Source organism: Idiotropiscis lumnitzeri, chromosome 9 (genome assembly GCF_059441095.1).
Source record: "Idiotropiscis lumnitzeri isolate Australia: NSW breed Sydney's pygmy pipehorse chromosome 9, RoL_Ilum_1.0, whole genome shotgun sequence".
In the NCBI taxonomy this organism is placed as follows: Eukaryota; Metazoa; Chordata; class Actinopteri; order Syngnathiformes; family Syngnathidae; genus Idiotropiscis; species Idiotropiscis lumnitzeri.
In genome coordinates, this window is record NC_142399.1 from 13,591,530 (window position 1) to 13,606,797 (window position 15,268).

Here is a 15,268-nt window from a genome sequence, read left to right on the forward strand (position 1 = left end):
CATGGTAGTATTTATAAAAACTGACACCATATGACCTCGTGACCACCATCAACACACGCACACATTCAAACATGCAGACCCAAATATGCCCCCATGCTCAGACAGAAGATTGGATAAAGCATTCCCACCCAGATTTATGATCTGTTGGAGACATAAAGAGCAGCGGAAGAGCAAGAGAGAGAGGCACGTTGTGTCTGACTTTTTGAGATGGAGGACAAGGATGGGCTGTTTCTAAATGTATCGGAATCCATTTTAGCTTGTACAAAAGAGCCTGGAACATTCCAGAAGGTAATAGACGTCCATTTTGTCAAGTTAGTGTCTCTATTCAAGCAAAGCAATAAGCAGATGGAAGGAAGCTCAGCAAATATGAGCCAGTTTGACTGTGTAAAGCTAACTTGCGTGACATTTTTATTCATCAGGAAATAAACTCGACAGTTTGTGTTTCTTTGCCCTTCAGAGTGGAGACTTTCTCACCGTGGACAGATGTAAAGTGCAAGGGGCCCGCTATCAAGAGGACAGCGTTGCAGACACAACCATTGGGGTATGTTTTTGGTACAGCACTTTCTTTGCGCGAATGTCCCTTGAGCTTAGTGTCCTCCATTTTTCTTTTCCACTCCCTTACCCTTGAAACTGGAGTGCGCTTTGCCTCCCTTGGGTTTTTGGGTTTTCCGGGAAGAAACTAAGATGGGGTGTGGGGTGTGCAAGGCCAAAGATATTACCACTGTCACAATCAAATTAAATTGTTAATTTGGTCAAGAAAAATTATTTGATTGCTTTCACACGGGTAGTTTGTACGGGCAAATAAATCTTTCAGCATGTTTATGAGCTACAAACAATTAAGTATATGGAATACTTTTTTCCTCAATAATCAAATGTCATCAATGTTAAATGTACTATATGAGCCATATGTAGAATTTGTTTTCTGCCTTTAAATCCATCGCTGAAGACAAGTCGGCTGTTACCATGTAGCGCCAGAGGTCTGAATTCAGATCCTTTGTCATCACATTAGTTTACAATGATGCTAACTGGAAAACATGCGCAGGCATGAGTAGAAGATGCAAATGCTACACAGAAAGTGCCCATAGTCAAGTGATAAGTGGTCTAAATCAGGAAACTTCCTTTTTGCAACCACCATTCGGCAAAGACACTTGACAGCTAACTGAGCAGACCTTATTGTTGCTCCCAAATTGTTTAATAATGCACGTTTGCGATGCTAGGACGATAAAATTAAACAATTCCAGGTTTCTCGATTAGGTGCATTATGGTCCTCTTCTCTCCAGGAATTATTCTTTGTTTGCCATACTACAGAAATTGTGCACCAAAGGAAAAAAAAACTTTTTAAACTCCGTTATGGTTCTTGTTGTGTTGAGTCACAGGCACATATATGAATTGCACTTGAGTTGTTGAATTGTTCAAGATACATTATGGTGCTTTGTGTCTCCTTGTTGCTAAAAAGTAAAACTTTGATTTTTTAAAAAGTACATCAAACTTGGGCACATTGTAGAGGAAACTGTATTATTTTGTAGCCATAAAAAATATCTATTGATAAGATAGCATTGCGCATTATTTTATGCTTGCAAGTATGACAGAAATGCATCCATGAATAGTGGCCAGTACTTTCCTCCAATTTTTTACCAAAATCTAATGTAATTATGAAAAGGCGTTTTTTTGCTCACCAAAATAATTGACAGTGCCTCAACTCAGAAGATCGTACAAGGCAGCCCCTTGCTTCACGAGAAGCAGACCTTACCTGGAGCCTCGGAGAACAACTGAGGGCGGCTCCGTAGAAACTGTTATGTGATGAACATCGGCTCTGTCCTCCTCTACCGTCCCTTTGCCTCATAGTTGATTTTCTCCTTTTTGGCTAAGGAGCCAGAGACCGATGACAGCGGGCCAGGGCCAGGGGAGGTGAGCAGCTGGGACGTCAACACTGAACGGATGACTAGCACTGTTGGCAAGCTTTGCAAGACCGAGTCCCAAAACCACATGTCTCCAAGGTACGCTGCTGAGCTCCGCATCTGGATTTGCGCACGCCACCATCTTTCTCAATTCGCATGATCGCTATCGTGTGCATGACTAACAGCTACATTGCCTTCACTCTTTTTTATTTATCTTAGTTTCCCTGGTAAGCTTCTTGTTCTTCTTCGTCTTTTCAGTAAAATGGAGAACAGGCTACAGAGGCGCCCACGTAGCACCTCCATGAAAGACAGACAAAATTCCAAGGCTCAAAGTGACCGGACTAGCAGCATAGAGAGCGAGTGCTCCCCAGACTCAAGACTCATCGCGCAGGTAAACAACGACACAGTTTGTTTTTTACTTGACGTGTAAACGTGCTAGTTTGTGTCACTTTGCGAGTTCATGCTTCTGTTATATCCAAAAGGTTCCCAGGAAGTCTGTGTATGACCAGTTGAACCAGATTCTTATCTCTGACGAACGCTTGCCCGAGAGCATCATTCTCATCAACACTGTGGAGTGGCAAGGACAGGTCAGTAACTTAGCTTGGAAGCTGAAAATCTTGAATTTTTTTTCTTTCAAATCAATCTTCTTGTATCTTTATGTCTGTGTGTGTCACCCATGCAGTATGTCGCAGAGTTGCTCCACGAACAGGCCCAGCCCATTGTGTCCACCTGCTCTGCTGCAGATGTCCAGGCTGCCTTCAACACCATCGTTACTCGAATTCAGAGATTGTGAGTCGCGTCATGGCTACTTATAAATCAGTGCTGGATCAAATAGGTTGTCAAAATGTACTACAAACAAAGCCTTTACACAAAGTAAAACACAAAATTGCAATAATTCAATGACAAAGACAGTGAAAACATTTAATAGAAGAACACTATGGAGGGAAGGACCGGCAACAGGCTCGATGTTCTCTGAGGCTCTGCTTAGTCCTCTGCACTAGGCAGGTGCGTAGGGCTAGTGGGGTTCAGAGAGGTAGGCTGAGGCGAGGCCATTTAAAGATTTGAATACAAATAGCAGCATCGTGAACTCTAAAATGCCCTGGGAGCCAGTTAGAAGGCGAGCAGCGGCATTTTGCACCAACTGGAGACACTTGAGGGAGGACTGGCTGGCTCCAAAATGAAGTGCATTACAATAATCTAGCTGAGATGTAATGAAGGGAAATCCTGTACTGAATACATCTTGATGTTCATCACAGCCTTAACTTTCATATTCCAGAAACTTATGGCAGCGGTGTGCTGAAATAACCTAGCTTTCTACTTATTTTCACTTTTCACACGTTTGCTCATTGTCGAAGCAGTTCACTCCGGATGAGACGACATTGTGTAATCGTGAACAGTTGTGGTGTTGATATGCATCGTTGTCACTTCAGATTTCCCTTCAAATATCATGACACAGACAAGCTGGAATTGCAAAACCTGATTGTATTTACAGCCATCACACTTTTACTCTTTTCTTTTTCTCCCCTCCACTTAAGCCTCACATTGCACTCCACAAAGAGTTCAAGATCACCTAAATTAGGGTTACAAAATGCTTAGTTCATGTCTGTTCTATTTAAAGCCTTCAAAACTGCATACTTGGGAATTTAATTGTAAATGTAGGAGAAAAACACTTTAAAGCGGTGCTTGAAACAACCACGTTTTAATGGAACTTAAGCATTGTTCGATGCCTTACACACCAAGCACACACATACAGTGCTCAACGAGCGTTGCGTCATGAAATAAACTATGTATTACAAGGGAGACCTTCCTTCTGATGTAATCTATACTTCCAGCACACGTGATGGCAGGTTCAATCAAATGTGAAATCGGTGTATTAATTGAATTGTCTTTCTCTTTCATTCATCCCTTGTAGTTGTAATTGCAATGCACAGACCCCGCCCACAATGAAGGTGGCGGTTGCAGGTGACCAGAGTTACCTGAGCACCATCCTGAGGTTCTTTGTGGAGCAGCTGGCCAACAAGACTCCTGACTGGCTCAGTTACATCCGATTCCTGGTCATCCCTATTGGTAAATAAACCATCAAACTTTATTCACATTTTGTGATTCACATATTTTCGTCTGACATTTGCTTGTGCAACTGCCGCACAGGCTCTCATCCCCTGGCCAAGTACGTGGCTTCGTTTGACAGCAAGTTCAACAATATTTTTATGGACACCGCATGGAGGGAGCTGTTCTGCAGGACGGAACGGCCCACCTCAGGTAGGACACAAATCATGCTCTCGCTCGTGGTTGGCCACGACACACACCACCGGTAATCTGGCCACAAAGCATGGCGGCGGGTCAGATGTTTGGTCAACTTGAAAAGGAAATAAGTGAGGCGAGAGTGTGGGTCAGGGGCTGATGAATGGAAAGATGATGTTTTCCATTTGCGCGAGATAGCTACAACGTGCTTTGGTGGAGGAAATGTTTCCGCTTCACGGCACCGCCGCTCCACCCTGCTCACTCAGTGGAGCGCCGTAAGAAGATTAACAGGCTCAACATTTAACTCAAATGTTGAATTAGGAGGCTTGTTGAATTGAAAGCAAATGCTTTGCTTTGTTACCTCGTCGTGAGATCATATGTTTGGGGGATTTTTTTTTTTCTTCATTTTCAGTTTTGATTTATTTTATTACTGTTAGCCACCTGCAGCCTGTATTTTGCATAGCAGTAAAATAGCTGAAAGAAATTATATAAAGTTGTGCTTTACTTGTTTCTTTGTTTTACTGAGCTCCAATGTGATCATGAATGATTTGTACACTTCCTGTTGTTTACCTCTTGTTTTATTTGCTCCATATACAGATAACATTGACATAGCAGGGCGGGTTGTTCAGTATCTAGCTGGTGCCAATGTGTCCCACCAGTTTCCCATCTCTGAAGCCATGCTTACCTACAAACAGAAAAGGTAACGTCACATGACCAAATATGAAGCTATAAGAAGCATCCTCCTGTGCAGTGTTTCTGAGTATGCATGTATGTTTCTAGGCATGTCTGTCTCAAAGGATTTCCACACTCAATATGACGATCCGCTTTAATCCTCTCAGTAAAATTGAGTTGACCACTTGTGGAACTGTTTGAGGAATTAACAATCACTTTGCTTTTCAACCAACACAATCTAATGTGAAATCAATCATTCAATAAATCTTTTGGAGTAGTGGCCAGAAACTGTCCAACCTTGGTTTCATCAAACCATAAAACAATTTCACACATGCTTCTGGAGACTTTGTGTATTTTTTTGCTAAAGTTACCAAGGCTAAGACTATCTTCTTCCATTTTTCTTCATTTCTTCCTGCACTATCCTCCACTATATGATGACTATGTGAAATCAAATGTAGGACACAGACATACTTGGCAAATGTTGCTGTTGGCTCCTTTGCAACCTCCCTGACCGATTTTCTTCTCTTCTTTTCATCAATGTTGGAGGGATGTCAAGTTCGTGGCAAAATCATTGTCATTTTATTTCACGTAAAAAAAACCTGGCATTTCATTAGGGTTGGCTTTTTTTGATATCCTGCAGAGTCACCGTTCCATAAAAAGCATTTTTTTCTTCGAAATGGCAACCATTTTAGTGCAAGCCTGATATTGGATCTCATTAGATTGTGTCCCTAATGTCGCTACCAGTCATTGTGGATTAAAATGTAATCCACAATGTGCATGCAAACATAATAAATGAGTCATCAATGACCACACACACTGCTCGGTTGCTCTGATGTGTGTCATTTTTTTTCATAGCAGACATGCTCATGTTAATTTGTAATTAAGTTGTAATAAAGGATTTGATTTCGTATTATGGGACAGCAATCGTCAACACTGAGCAGACACATAGTCGAGCTGATGCATTTGCATGTGTTCTTATCTGCTGTGTCAGTGGCTTCCTTGTTAGTCAGAAGGTACCAAATACACCGTTTAACACCTTTTGCATTCCTTCTTCCCCTTTCCCCCTTTGATTTGCATTCAAGGAAAAGAAGTTTGTATTTTGATTTTTACATCAGGTATCTGATTTGACTCTTGTTTGATTTTTGCCCTCCTTTTTCTTCTTCTTCTCACCGCCGTCTGAAGTGTCTTAACATTCCTTTTCCCATTTGATACTCACCATGATGTCGATCTGCACGTCCTGTCTGGGTTTTGTGTGACCTTCCGTGTCCTGCGTGCTGTTGCCGTGATGATTTGCCTAACAACCTCAAAATGATCCCAAAATGATCTCTCAAGAGTGGTTATGCAGGTTCATATTTCAGTAAGCATGAGAGGCCAACTAAGAAGGTTGTCATCGATTGTACAATATACTTTTTGGACAAAAGTCACACGGTCACTTCTAGCGGTGATTCACAAGAACAACGCCCCTAATAGACGTTGGTTGTAAGGAGCGGCCCTCTCATTCATCTCATACACTCCCCAAGATGATTTCATTCCACTCCAAAGCCAGTCATGTGCCATTTCTGCTGCGATGGGGCATGGTGCCATCTCCACTCCAGGATCATTGAGTGTTGCACCTTGGAGTGTTGCAGTGTTCCAAGCGCCCCTTCTCTCCCGCCATGCTAACAGCCTCTTCATTGTCTGCCCTCACAGCCCTGACGAGGACTCCTGTCAGAAATTTGTGCCATTTATTGGGGTAGGAGTCTTGTTTTTTTTAATAAAAACGGAGTTAATTATAGATGATGTTCAGCGTTGAATTTAACATCTGTGGTACTCTTTTCTACTTGCAGGTTGTGAAAGTTGGAATTGTGGAGCAAAGCCTCTCAACCTCAGGTGAGACCGACACTCCTAAGTCAAAGTGAAAATAACGCATACATATGCAATGTTTTGATTTCATCGTTTTAAAGAAGGTATTGTTTTAAGTATATGGCATTACATTTCAAAGTCACAGAAGGCGTGGCACCCAACACAAGGAACAATCTATTATTGTTGTACTTGTTGTTTTTCATGTGATTGTTTTGCATTTATAACCAGCAAGTGTTTTTCATGCAAATATTGACTGTAATTATGACATTTCGAGGTTACGAACGACACGCATGGAAACAACAACTACTTTGATTGACAGCACAAAACCTACTGACTCGTCACACAGCATGAGGCATGCTTACTTCCCACTCTACTTTGTTTTTCACATTGCAAAAATTCCACTGGCACGATTCGACTAGGGGCCGAACGACGACATAAACCTGCTTGTACATCTGTAAAAGTATCTGGCTGAATTTTGACTGAATTCTATTGTTCTCTACACAATGCAGGATTATGTTGAAAAATGCCTCAACATTGTTGTGTTAATATGTGAAAAACAAATCTGTTCCAAAGTTAAAATACATCCTGGACCCTAACCCACAAATGTAAAGCATTGTAGCTTTTGTGCCATCCGGCCCCCCCAAATAACATGACAAACTCAATCGCGTTGTGATTCACGGCGCAACTCATCTTTGTAAACTGAGGACCCCCTGAGCAGATTAAGGAAGGAGACTCACATCGAGCCCAAGGGAAAGGGTATCTTTTTGGGATGATGCTTAAAATGGTTTATCGTGTTCACAGTGGATTCTGATGATGCAATGGGGGTCAACACAAGCATCCTGGCCTCTCCCACACCCCCCACGGCCGGTCCGTACGGGAAGGAGATCGGGGGAACACCCCCACAGTCGCCCTCTGTGTCCACTGCCCTTTCCGGAGCTGGGTAAGAGATACACACACACGCACACACACACACAACAACACACACAAAATGATCTCAGACCGATACTCTGTACACAGCAGCAAAATACTTTTCCATTTTGTGGTCATTGTTTGAACAGCTGGGGTATGTGACCCAACGTGTTTGCCTTTTGCAGTTCTCCGTGCTCTGGCAGCGAAGTGATGGGCCTGCAGGTGGACTACTGGACGTGGCAAGGCCCCGAGAAGAAAAAAGAGGGCGAGAAGCGCGACGTGGGACTGAAAAACACGCTGAAGAGTAACTTCCGCTCGCTCCAAGTCAGCCGACTGCCCTGCGCGGGGGATATCACCCCTCCACCCAGTATGGCGATGACTGTCGTCACCAAGGAGAAGAACAAGAAAGGTACATTGGCTGCATCCTTAGTTAAACATCATTCAGTTCTACCCCTGAAATTAAATTATTAATAAATAAATAATACATTTTTGTCTCCAATTTTCATATGCCTGTCTAAGATTTGATGTAATAAGGTCCTCAATTGTCTTTTTATTCTCATCATTTGTAATTTACTCTCATAAAATGTCTACTTTATTGTAAAATTATGTTGTTTTTATCATAGTAATAACTAATATTTTTACTTCAAAAGTACAACTGTTTAATTTTAACTTTCTTCTCATAATGGTAGTACAATTGTGATTTTTTTTTCATTTTTGGAGTATTTTATGACACTTTATTCTTGTGACATGAGCAATTTGTTTCTGAATAGTACAACTAACTTATTTTTGGTAAATTTTAGACTTTGTAGTATTTAGGGAGGCATTGATGTTCTTGTGGTTCACTTGCCTGATTTCCATGGAGGCATCATGAGTTAATTTCCCACTGAAAATGTTGAATGGTTTTTTGTCTCCTAACTTGTTATTGACTGGCGACCAATACTGGGTTTAGTCCGCCTTTGGCTTAAATTCCACTGGGGTTGGGTTTCTCTGTAAAATATTTTTACTTTATTATCATAGGTTTGTGACCATTCTTTTTTTTGTCCTTTGTGCAGCCCTTAGACCTCTTCTCAAAGCCTGCCATAATTCCGACACTGAACTTCTTGCATGCTTAGTTATTGCTTTAGGGAAACAAAACTTGATTTGAAATATCTGCTCCTCTCCCCAGTTATTTTTCTCAGCAAGAAGCCGAAAGAGAAAGAGCTGGACTCAAAGAGCCAAGTAATCGACGGAATCAGCAGATTGATCTGCACAGCCAAGCACCAACACACGATGCTGCGAGGTAACACTGCCCCCTGGTGTTCATACAAGTTCTTACATCCTATACATTTAAAGGTCCTCGCTTGTACAATAGTACATGCATACAAGGCTATGAATTGTTTATTTTAATAATAAAAATAACATATTCTATTTTAATGTTATTTTGCGCATTTAACTAATTCTAATTCATTAATCAATCATTTGATAAAACAAATTCAAATGTATACCATAAGGTGCCTTTGACACTTGCCCATTTCACCTCCCTCCCTCCCATTTTTTTTTTCATTGAACTTCTTATTCGTTCTATTAGGTGTTTAGGCTGTTAGAAATGCATGTCGGTCAAACACCTAGACTGAACAAAAAATAAAATAACCGAAGACTGACAGTGCTCTTGCAAACTGCAAAATGTGTGAGCTTGCTAACACGGTTGACAGTTTTGGTTGATGTTAGCGTTTAATGAGCACATGGTGGACTTTCACATAGCAAGATGATTCAATTAGTAAGGTGAGTGTATTGTTTAACAAATATATTTCTTCCAGGTTTTTAAATCAATTGATATTTCATTAATGACAGTGTGAACATGTTAAGATCCAACATCCAGCTACAAACATGATACAATGAAAACTACGAAAGCTAAATATTTATATTTACTTAGTCTGAAGCTGTTTCAGATTTCACTGAAATACAAGATTCTGAATGTAATATCTTTTTCACACACGTTTCACACACTGTAGCTATCCGAGGAGTATCGAGGGCATCATCACAATTACATAAATCTAGGACTGTCACAATAGAATATTTTCTATGATCAATTTGTCTATCGATTATTCCTTCAAATAATTGTATAATATTTTATTTTGCATGAAAGTTTATTTTGTAACCATTTCCCCCCTTAGTGGGAAAATAAACAACAACAAAACAAAAAGTCAAAACATCACAGCACAACAAATCACTTACTGGTGCAGTCATTTTTTTTCCCAAAGTAAAAATAGAAGTTTGCAAATGTCTTCCATTGATTAAACACAAGTGATAATCAGTCTGTTTTCGTGAAGGACTATAGAAATCCGAGAATAATTGGTGTGGAGAGGGTGAAATCTGAGGATTTGGACAATTAAAAGTTCATTGTTAAAAAGTAATAGTTACAATTAGTCGATTATTAAGATAATTGTCGATTAATTTGGTCATTGACCAGTTGTCAATTGCTTAATTTTCACAAATGAAAGAAAATTGTCTAAAATGGTGCCGTGATACTGAAATTTCCGTTACATCCCCATAGCCTCCAATTATCTTCCTGTTTGTATCAGCATGCTCCTTTTAGTCGTATTTAATTTTTTTGGCTGAATTTGACGCTTTCATCTCTCATAGTCACCATCGACGGAGTGGAGTGGAACGACGTCAAGTTTTTCCAGCTTGCTGCCCAGTGGCCAACTCACGTCAAGCACTTCCCAGTGGGAATCTTCGGTTACACCAAACCCGTGTGACCTCAGCAGCCGTCCGCTTGAAACCGCCAGACTCTTCTGCGCTGCACTTGTCTCACCCGGAGACTCCACAGAATTTGAGGGAAAGCCAACGGCAATAATAGTTTTCCTGTGGAAATCTTACCGACTTCACATCCATGTGTTCAATACACACCATGTTGTCCTTCCGGTGTTTTTGATGTTGTTGGCTGTTGTTAGTTGGTTTCCTTTCCATTCGTTGCTTTCTATCTTTCTTTCTTGGTTTTTACACACTACAAAAAGAACAAGTACTATTTTGTCGTGCTACCGCCTTGGATGTCCTTTGACTTGTTTTGACAATTTGCCACATTTTGACAATGGCAGCTATGTTTGCACTTTGTTTTTTTTTTTGTTAACATGTTATTATTTCTGTGAAATCCTACATGTATTGTTACTTTGTAGAAAATGGAGGAGTGCGATGGTGACGTACAGTGGCGTGTGTGAGATTTTTGAGGCCGTGGTAGTCATTGGAATATTGCTGTGAATCTTGACAAATACTCTTTGCTTTTCTTGTTCATCCTGCTTTTTTTCTTTTTTTTTTTTTCAAATTATCACTGCAAAGAAGACAAAACTTTGCTTCAGTGTACTTTAAAGCAACAAAGACAACTTGTTTTGATATTCTGGATGGTAGCTATAATTGACTATAACGCATGTTTTTTTTTGTTTTTTTTTAATCACTCAAAAGTTCATCAAGTAATTCCAATCCTGAAGACTTGACACAATCACTTAGAAACAGGGTATCAGCAGACAAAAACAAACAAATCCCCAAGAGCTGAATGCCAAAGTTGCTTTTTTTTTAAGCCCTGATGTTTGTTCTTGTTACCAGAGTGCTGTTTTATTTTCTGCCTTTTTGTGTTAACAGCATCTGGGCCGATCATGCTGCTTTGGCATCTCACAGACGTCAACTAATTTAGCAGATTGTGGCGAATTCCAAATGTGCATTGATGTGCCAAAATGAACTTTGTTTCTCTGTCCCGCAATGCCTTTTGGCCTGCTTGAAGTGAAACGCCGACATGATGCGTCTGTGGTAGAAATCAGTATTAGCATTACTGAATTGTTTGGCGTAATCAAATTGTATCGATGTCGTCGTAAGATGTGTTCATCGCATCGGCGTGGCTGTAGATGCACATATGTAAACCTTGGATTCGATTGCTCCTATTGGTTCGTTGGGGAATGTTTCCTCAAGTGTTGGTGTGTTTAGCAACCTGCTTTGACATTACCGCCATGCGCAACGCAATTACAATGAAATGTGGATTGAGTCTTGCCAGATGTGCGAATCACTGCCTGTGTGTTTGTGTGTGTATGTCAAAAGACGGTACTCCAACTATTGTCACGTGAAACCTTCACAACAGGAATCCGATGGACTAAACGGCCTTCTGTGTGTCGATGCTTGTTTTAGAGTGAAAAGTTTTTTTTAAAGTATTGTATATAACTATATACAAAATGTATTCTTGTGATTTGCAAATCGCCCTTCCAACTAAATTGAAAGCACAAATGGCTTACTTTTAGTTCTTGAAAAAAAATGCCTAATTCAGTATGACTCCATAACTCAAGTTGTTCCGTTCAGTCCAACACGACAACTGTCATTTCTCCAACATTTCCCTTACTTTGTAATGCACTTTTTTAATGTGGTTTGATACACATTGACACCCACATTGGGACAGTTTGGTTTTGAGGTGTTTTCATTTTTTCTCTTTCTTCCAAATGTAGACCACTACCTATAGACGTGATAAGACTGTTTCCTGGTTGTGTCAAGTTTATATTGTTGATGGCTTCAAGCTTCTTTGGGTGTCCTGACCGCAACGTGGCTTTCTGTTACTTCCCCGTTTTGCAACTTGTTTATTTTGTAGCTGCCACCATTGCAGTCTGTCTGCGGACGAAGCAGTCTGATTTGGTCGTCTCCTGCGTTTTAAGAGGGGACATCTTATCTTGGCTGGGACGACAACCGGCCCTTTGGAATTATATCACGGAACTTTGGCTGTGAAGCAGGGCTGAGTTTTGTGAGGGAAATTAAAATCGTCAATGGGCATAAATGTCAAGTGTGTTCTGATGTATTAGACCTAAAGTCCAGCTTTGCCCTAATTCTCGCTGTAGCATGGGGGTGTCTCACAAGGCAGGACCAATGAGTGGCTGTGCTTTTATCACATCTCTTAAATCTAACAAGTGATCCAACAGGAAAGACGACAGCGGGCCATCTCAGTGGTCCTGTCACTTCAGATGCCACCCAGTGTCTTTGCACAAACCCTATTTTAAAGGACGTGACAGTATTTTTAAATTTACCACTAATAAAAAATAATGGGTTATTCTGCATGTTTTATTATAGTTGTAAATATGTTTTGGATTTTTATATTGTTTTTTTTTCTTTCCATGCTCTCACAAGCAGTTGTGTTTAATAAAATTTTTAATCTTCTGTACAAACAAGCATTCCTTTCTTCCAAGCATGTGTCATATTCAGTTAGCTGAAATGGACGGCAGGTTGACGAAACTCTTCATGCGTGGCAGTGGTTTAATCTTGCGTCCGGCCCAGCCTCCCTTCCTTTGCCACCGGCCGCTCGACGGGCGGATGCCGAGCCAACGGTTGCGGCCCGCTTTGCCGATGATCCTTTTGTTGTGGTCCACGTTGGATACGCGGCCCACCGTTACCATGCAGGTCTCCAGTACCTGTGCGAAAGGGTGTGACACATTGACGTTTGACTTCTTAGCAGATTACTTTTTAGTTGTGTCGTTGTTTTGCATCACGTGAGCTCACCTGAACCTGCTGCTTTGACGGAAGCTGAACAATAGCTGTTCCATTTACTTTACGGAGCAGGACACCACTTGTGCCTGATTAAGACAATTAGATTTATGACAAAGTCACTGCATTGGGAAGGTGACTGAAAAGACGTGAAATAACTTTTTTAATACTGTGAGGTTAATAAAGGTTATTTCATTGCACATCATTTACCTGCAGCTCTAATGTACTCTGATCCTTTCCCAGGTTGTACCTCCAGATTATTAATCAGGGTGCCCACAGGAAGTGCTCCCAGTGGATAGGCGTCACCCTCATTTGCAGACACTGTAAAACAAACATAAACCCCTCCTTAAAAACAGAACTCTTCCTAATCAGTCAACTGAAATGCTGCACATACCTGCCATGCGTCCAATTACAGGCGATGTTTTAATGAGGTCTCCCGCCTGCATGTTCTCCGTAGCGATGATCCATCTTTTGCGGTTGCCCCCAGCCACCAAAGCAATGTCAGCTGACCTGGAAAGACCACAACAGTATGGATTGAAGACAGCCATCACCTTTTGTTTGAAATACTGAATAGCGGAGAGTGCTCACCTGCAAGGGTCATATCGCACTAGAACAACCTTCTCGTCGAAGGGCTGCCCCTCTCCATCGTCATCATAGCGCAGACGTTGGAAGTCAATCCAGCGATACTTTTGTTTGTGGCCTCCGCCAATGCCATGTGTTCGGATTTTACCTGAGGAGCGCCAACAGAGGTGCTGATTATTATTCTTGCAAATGCCAGACAGGGCAGATTGAGGCAAACAACCAGTCATGCACACATTTGCATCTATGGCCACTTTTGAATTTACATGACATGCATGTTTTGGGATGCTCAAAAAGCAGTTTACAAATATTTAGCTTTTACCAAGGGAGTAGTTACTCTGTGTTATATGTTCAAAAATTGAAGTACTTTTTAAAACTTTAAAATGCAAATTCAAGCTTTCCCAAAATTTTGGTGCATTTCTGCCTTTTTCATACAATTTTATTCTACTGCTAACAAAAATATGCTGGTCATACTATGTTGGCTACTAATGTATGCAGAGTGCTGACAATAATGTGCAAAAGATTGCTTGATTACCTGTGTTAACGAATGTGTCCATAAATGTGTGCTAAGCTAATTAGGAATGGACAATATACCAACACAGACACTTGTTTTTTTCTTTTTCTTTACCCGTGTGATCTCTTCCACCCGTCTTTTTCATCCCCATCGGCCTAACCGAGTACTTCTCCCTTCGCTTCCACCACGTTCTGTTCTGCTCCAGATGGGCTGTGGTAAGAAATCCCCGACATGGCGCTGCACTGAATACAGCCGATAACACTGGCAAACATGCCCCAATACCCAATTTAACCTGCCGACACAGAACAAAGACAACTACACATTAGCTGCTTGTAATGTTTTCATTTATCCCTTGTGGTGTCTGATGTTTACCTGAGAGCACAGCAAGGCAGGCTGAGTGATGGAGAGGGAACTCAAGGCTCGAGTCAAACAAGACACCGCCATCACGCCAACAAGAGCTGCATAAGATAAAACAAAGGTACACCGTTAGATGTATCTATTTATTTATTTAGTGTAGTCCCTGGGCTAATTCGGTTCACTTTGGTGTATACTACTTTAACTATACTTCCTGGTCGTAGTTAACTCTGACACGGTAGTTACACCTGCATTCGGGAAATACGCACTACTGTCTTTCATTCACCTTAGTGGTACTGTCACTAGCATTGTGTGTGGCTACTTGGGGAGGTTAATCGGGAGATCAAGACATACTTTAAACATGATATTACATTAACCATACATATACAAAGTCAATATTGTTCTAAAAAAGAGAAAATTAAAATGTGGTGTGGAAAACAAACCTTTCTGTTTCAGTTCATGAGTTTTCTTCCAGGCGTCCTTCGTGAGCAAGCACGCCGCGTCGCTTGACGATGACGTAATTCCGGATAATCGTTAAATAGACATTCATTTGTAGGTCTGATTGTTTATCGGTGATGTCGTATTTTACCCGACATTCATCCTATGTTAATCGGTAATTATCCGTAACATGTAGTACTACAATGCATCGTTTCATCAAAGTGCAATAAAAACATGGTCGTAAACGCTTACTACAATGCGTGTTGTTGGAAATTGTATTACTTATATATTTATTATCATGACGTGATGATTCGTACTGAATGTTTCAAATCAG

At 41.0% G+C, this 15,268-nt stretch overlaps 2 protein-coding genes across 3 annotated transcripts in view; one reads left to right on the plus strand and one right to left on the minus strand.

Moving 5' to 3' along the window:
* The window catches only part of LOC148330324 (phosphofurin acidic cluster sorting protein 2), a 39,822-nt gene extending 27,097 nt beyond the window's left edge, over positions 1–12,725 (plus strand). The window contains exons 11-25 of one of the 2 annotated variants that reach the window (XM_088304556.1): positions 458–541; positions 1,870–1,997; positions 2,157–2,289; positions 2,381–2,485; positions 2,581–2,687; positions 3,811–3,965; positions 4,047–4,157; positions 4,737–4,839; positions 5,894–5,926; positions 6,501–6,543; positions 6,638–6,680; positions 7,455–7,593; positions 7,748–7,971; positions 8,728–8,841; positions 10,185–12,725. In XM_088304556.1, the coding sequence (XP_088160682.1) occupies positions 458–541; positions 1,870–1,997; positions 2,157–2,289; positions 2,381–2,485; positions 2,581–2,687; positions 3,811–3,965; positions 4,047–4,157; positions 4,737–4,839; positions 5,894–5,926; positions 6,501–6,543; positions 6,638–6,680; positions 7,455–7,593; positions 7,748–7,971; positions 8,728–8,841; positions 10,185–10,300 (1,638 nt within the window). In that variant the 3' untranslated portion in view covers positions 10,301–12,725. The remainder of the gene's footprint in view (positions 1–457; positions 542–1,869; positions 1,998–2,156; positions 2,290–2,380; positions 2,486–2,580; positions 2,688–3,810; positions 3,966–4,046; positions 4,158–4,736; positions 4,840–5,893; positions 5,927–6,500; positions 6,544–6,637; positions 6,681–7,454; positions 7,594–7,747; positions 7,972–8,727; positions 8,842–10,184) is intronic. The other variant, XM_088304557.1, reaches the window with a different exon arrangement.
* Positions 12,699–15,029, minus strand: mrpl2 (mitochondrial ribosomal protein L2). Its single transcript, XM_088304559.1, has 8 exons — positions 14,940–15,029; positions 14,515–14,600; positions 14,257–14,434; positions 13,638–13,779; positions 13,444–13,559; positions 13,260–13,370; positions 13,065–13,138; positions 12,699–12,976 (listed from the first exon to the last, which is right to left on the minus strand). Exons 2-8 carry the CDS (start codon positions 14,584–14,586, stop codon positions 12,767–12,769), a joined length of 903 nt encoding a protein of 300 aa, XP_088160685.1. The 5' UTR covers positions 14,587–14,600; positions 14,940–15,029; the 3' UTR covers positions 12,699–12,766.
* Between the last annotated feature and the right edge of the window lie 239 nt (positions 15,030–15,268).

What these genes read in the sequence shown, in the direction of transcription:
- mrpl2 (XM_088304559.1), bottom strand. Translation starts at nt 14,586, where the DNA reads ATGGCGGTGTCTTGTTTGACTCGAGCCTTGAGTTCCCTCTCCATCACT. An exon ending in GTGCGATATGACCCTTGCAG is followed by an intron (nt 13,560 to 13,637) that starts GTGAGCACTCTC and finishes TGGTCTTTCCAG; the next exon opens with GTCAGCTGACATTGCTTTGG. An exon ending in CGTCAAAGCAGCAGGTTCAG is followed by an intron (nt 12,977 to 13,064) that starts GTGAGCTCACGT and finishes CCTTTCGCACAG; the next exon opens with GTACTGGAGACCTGCATGGT.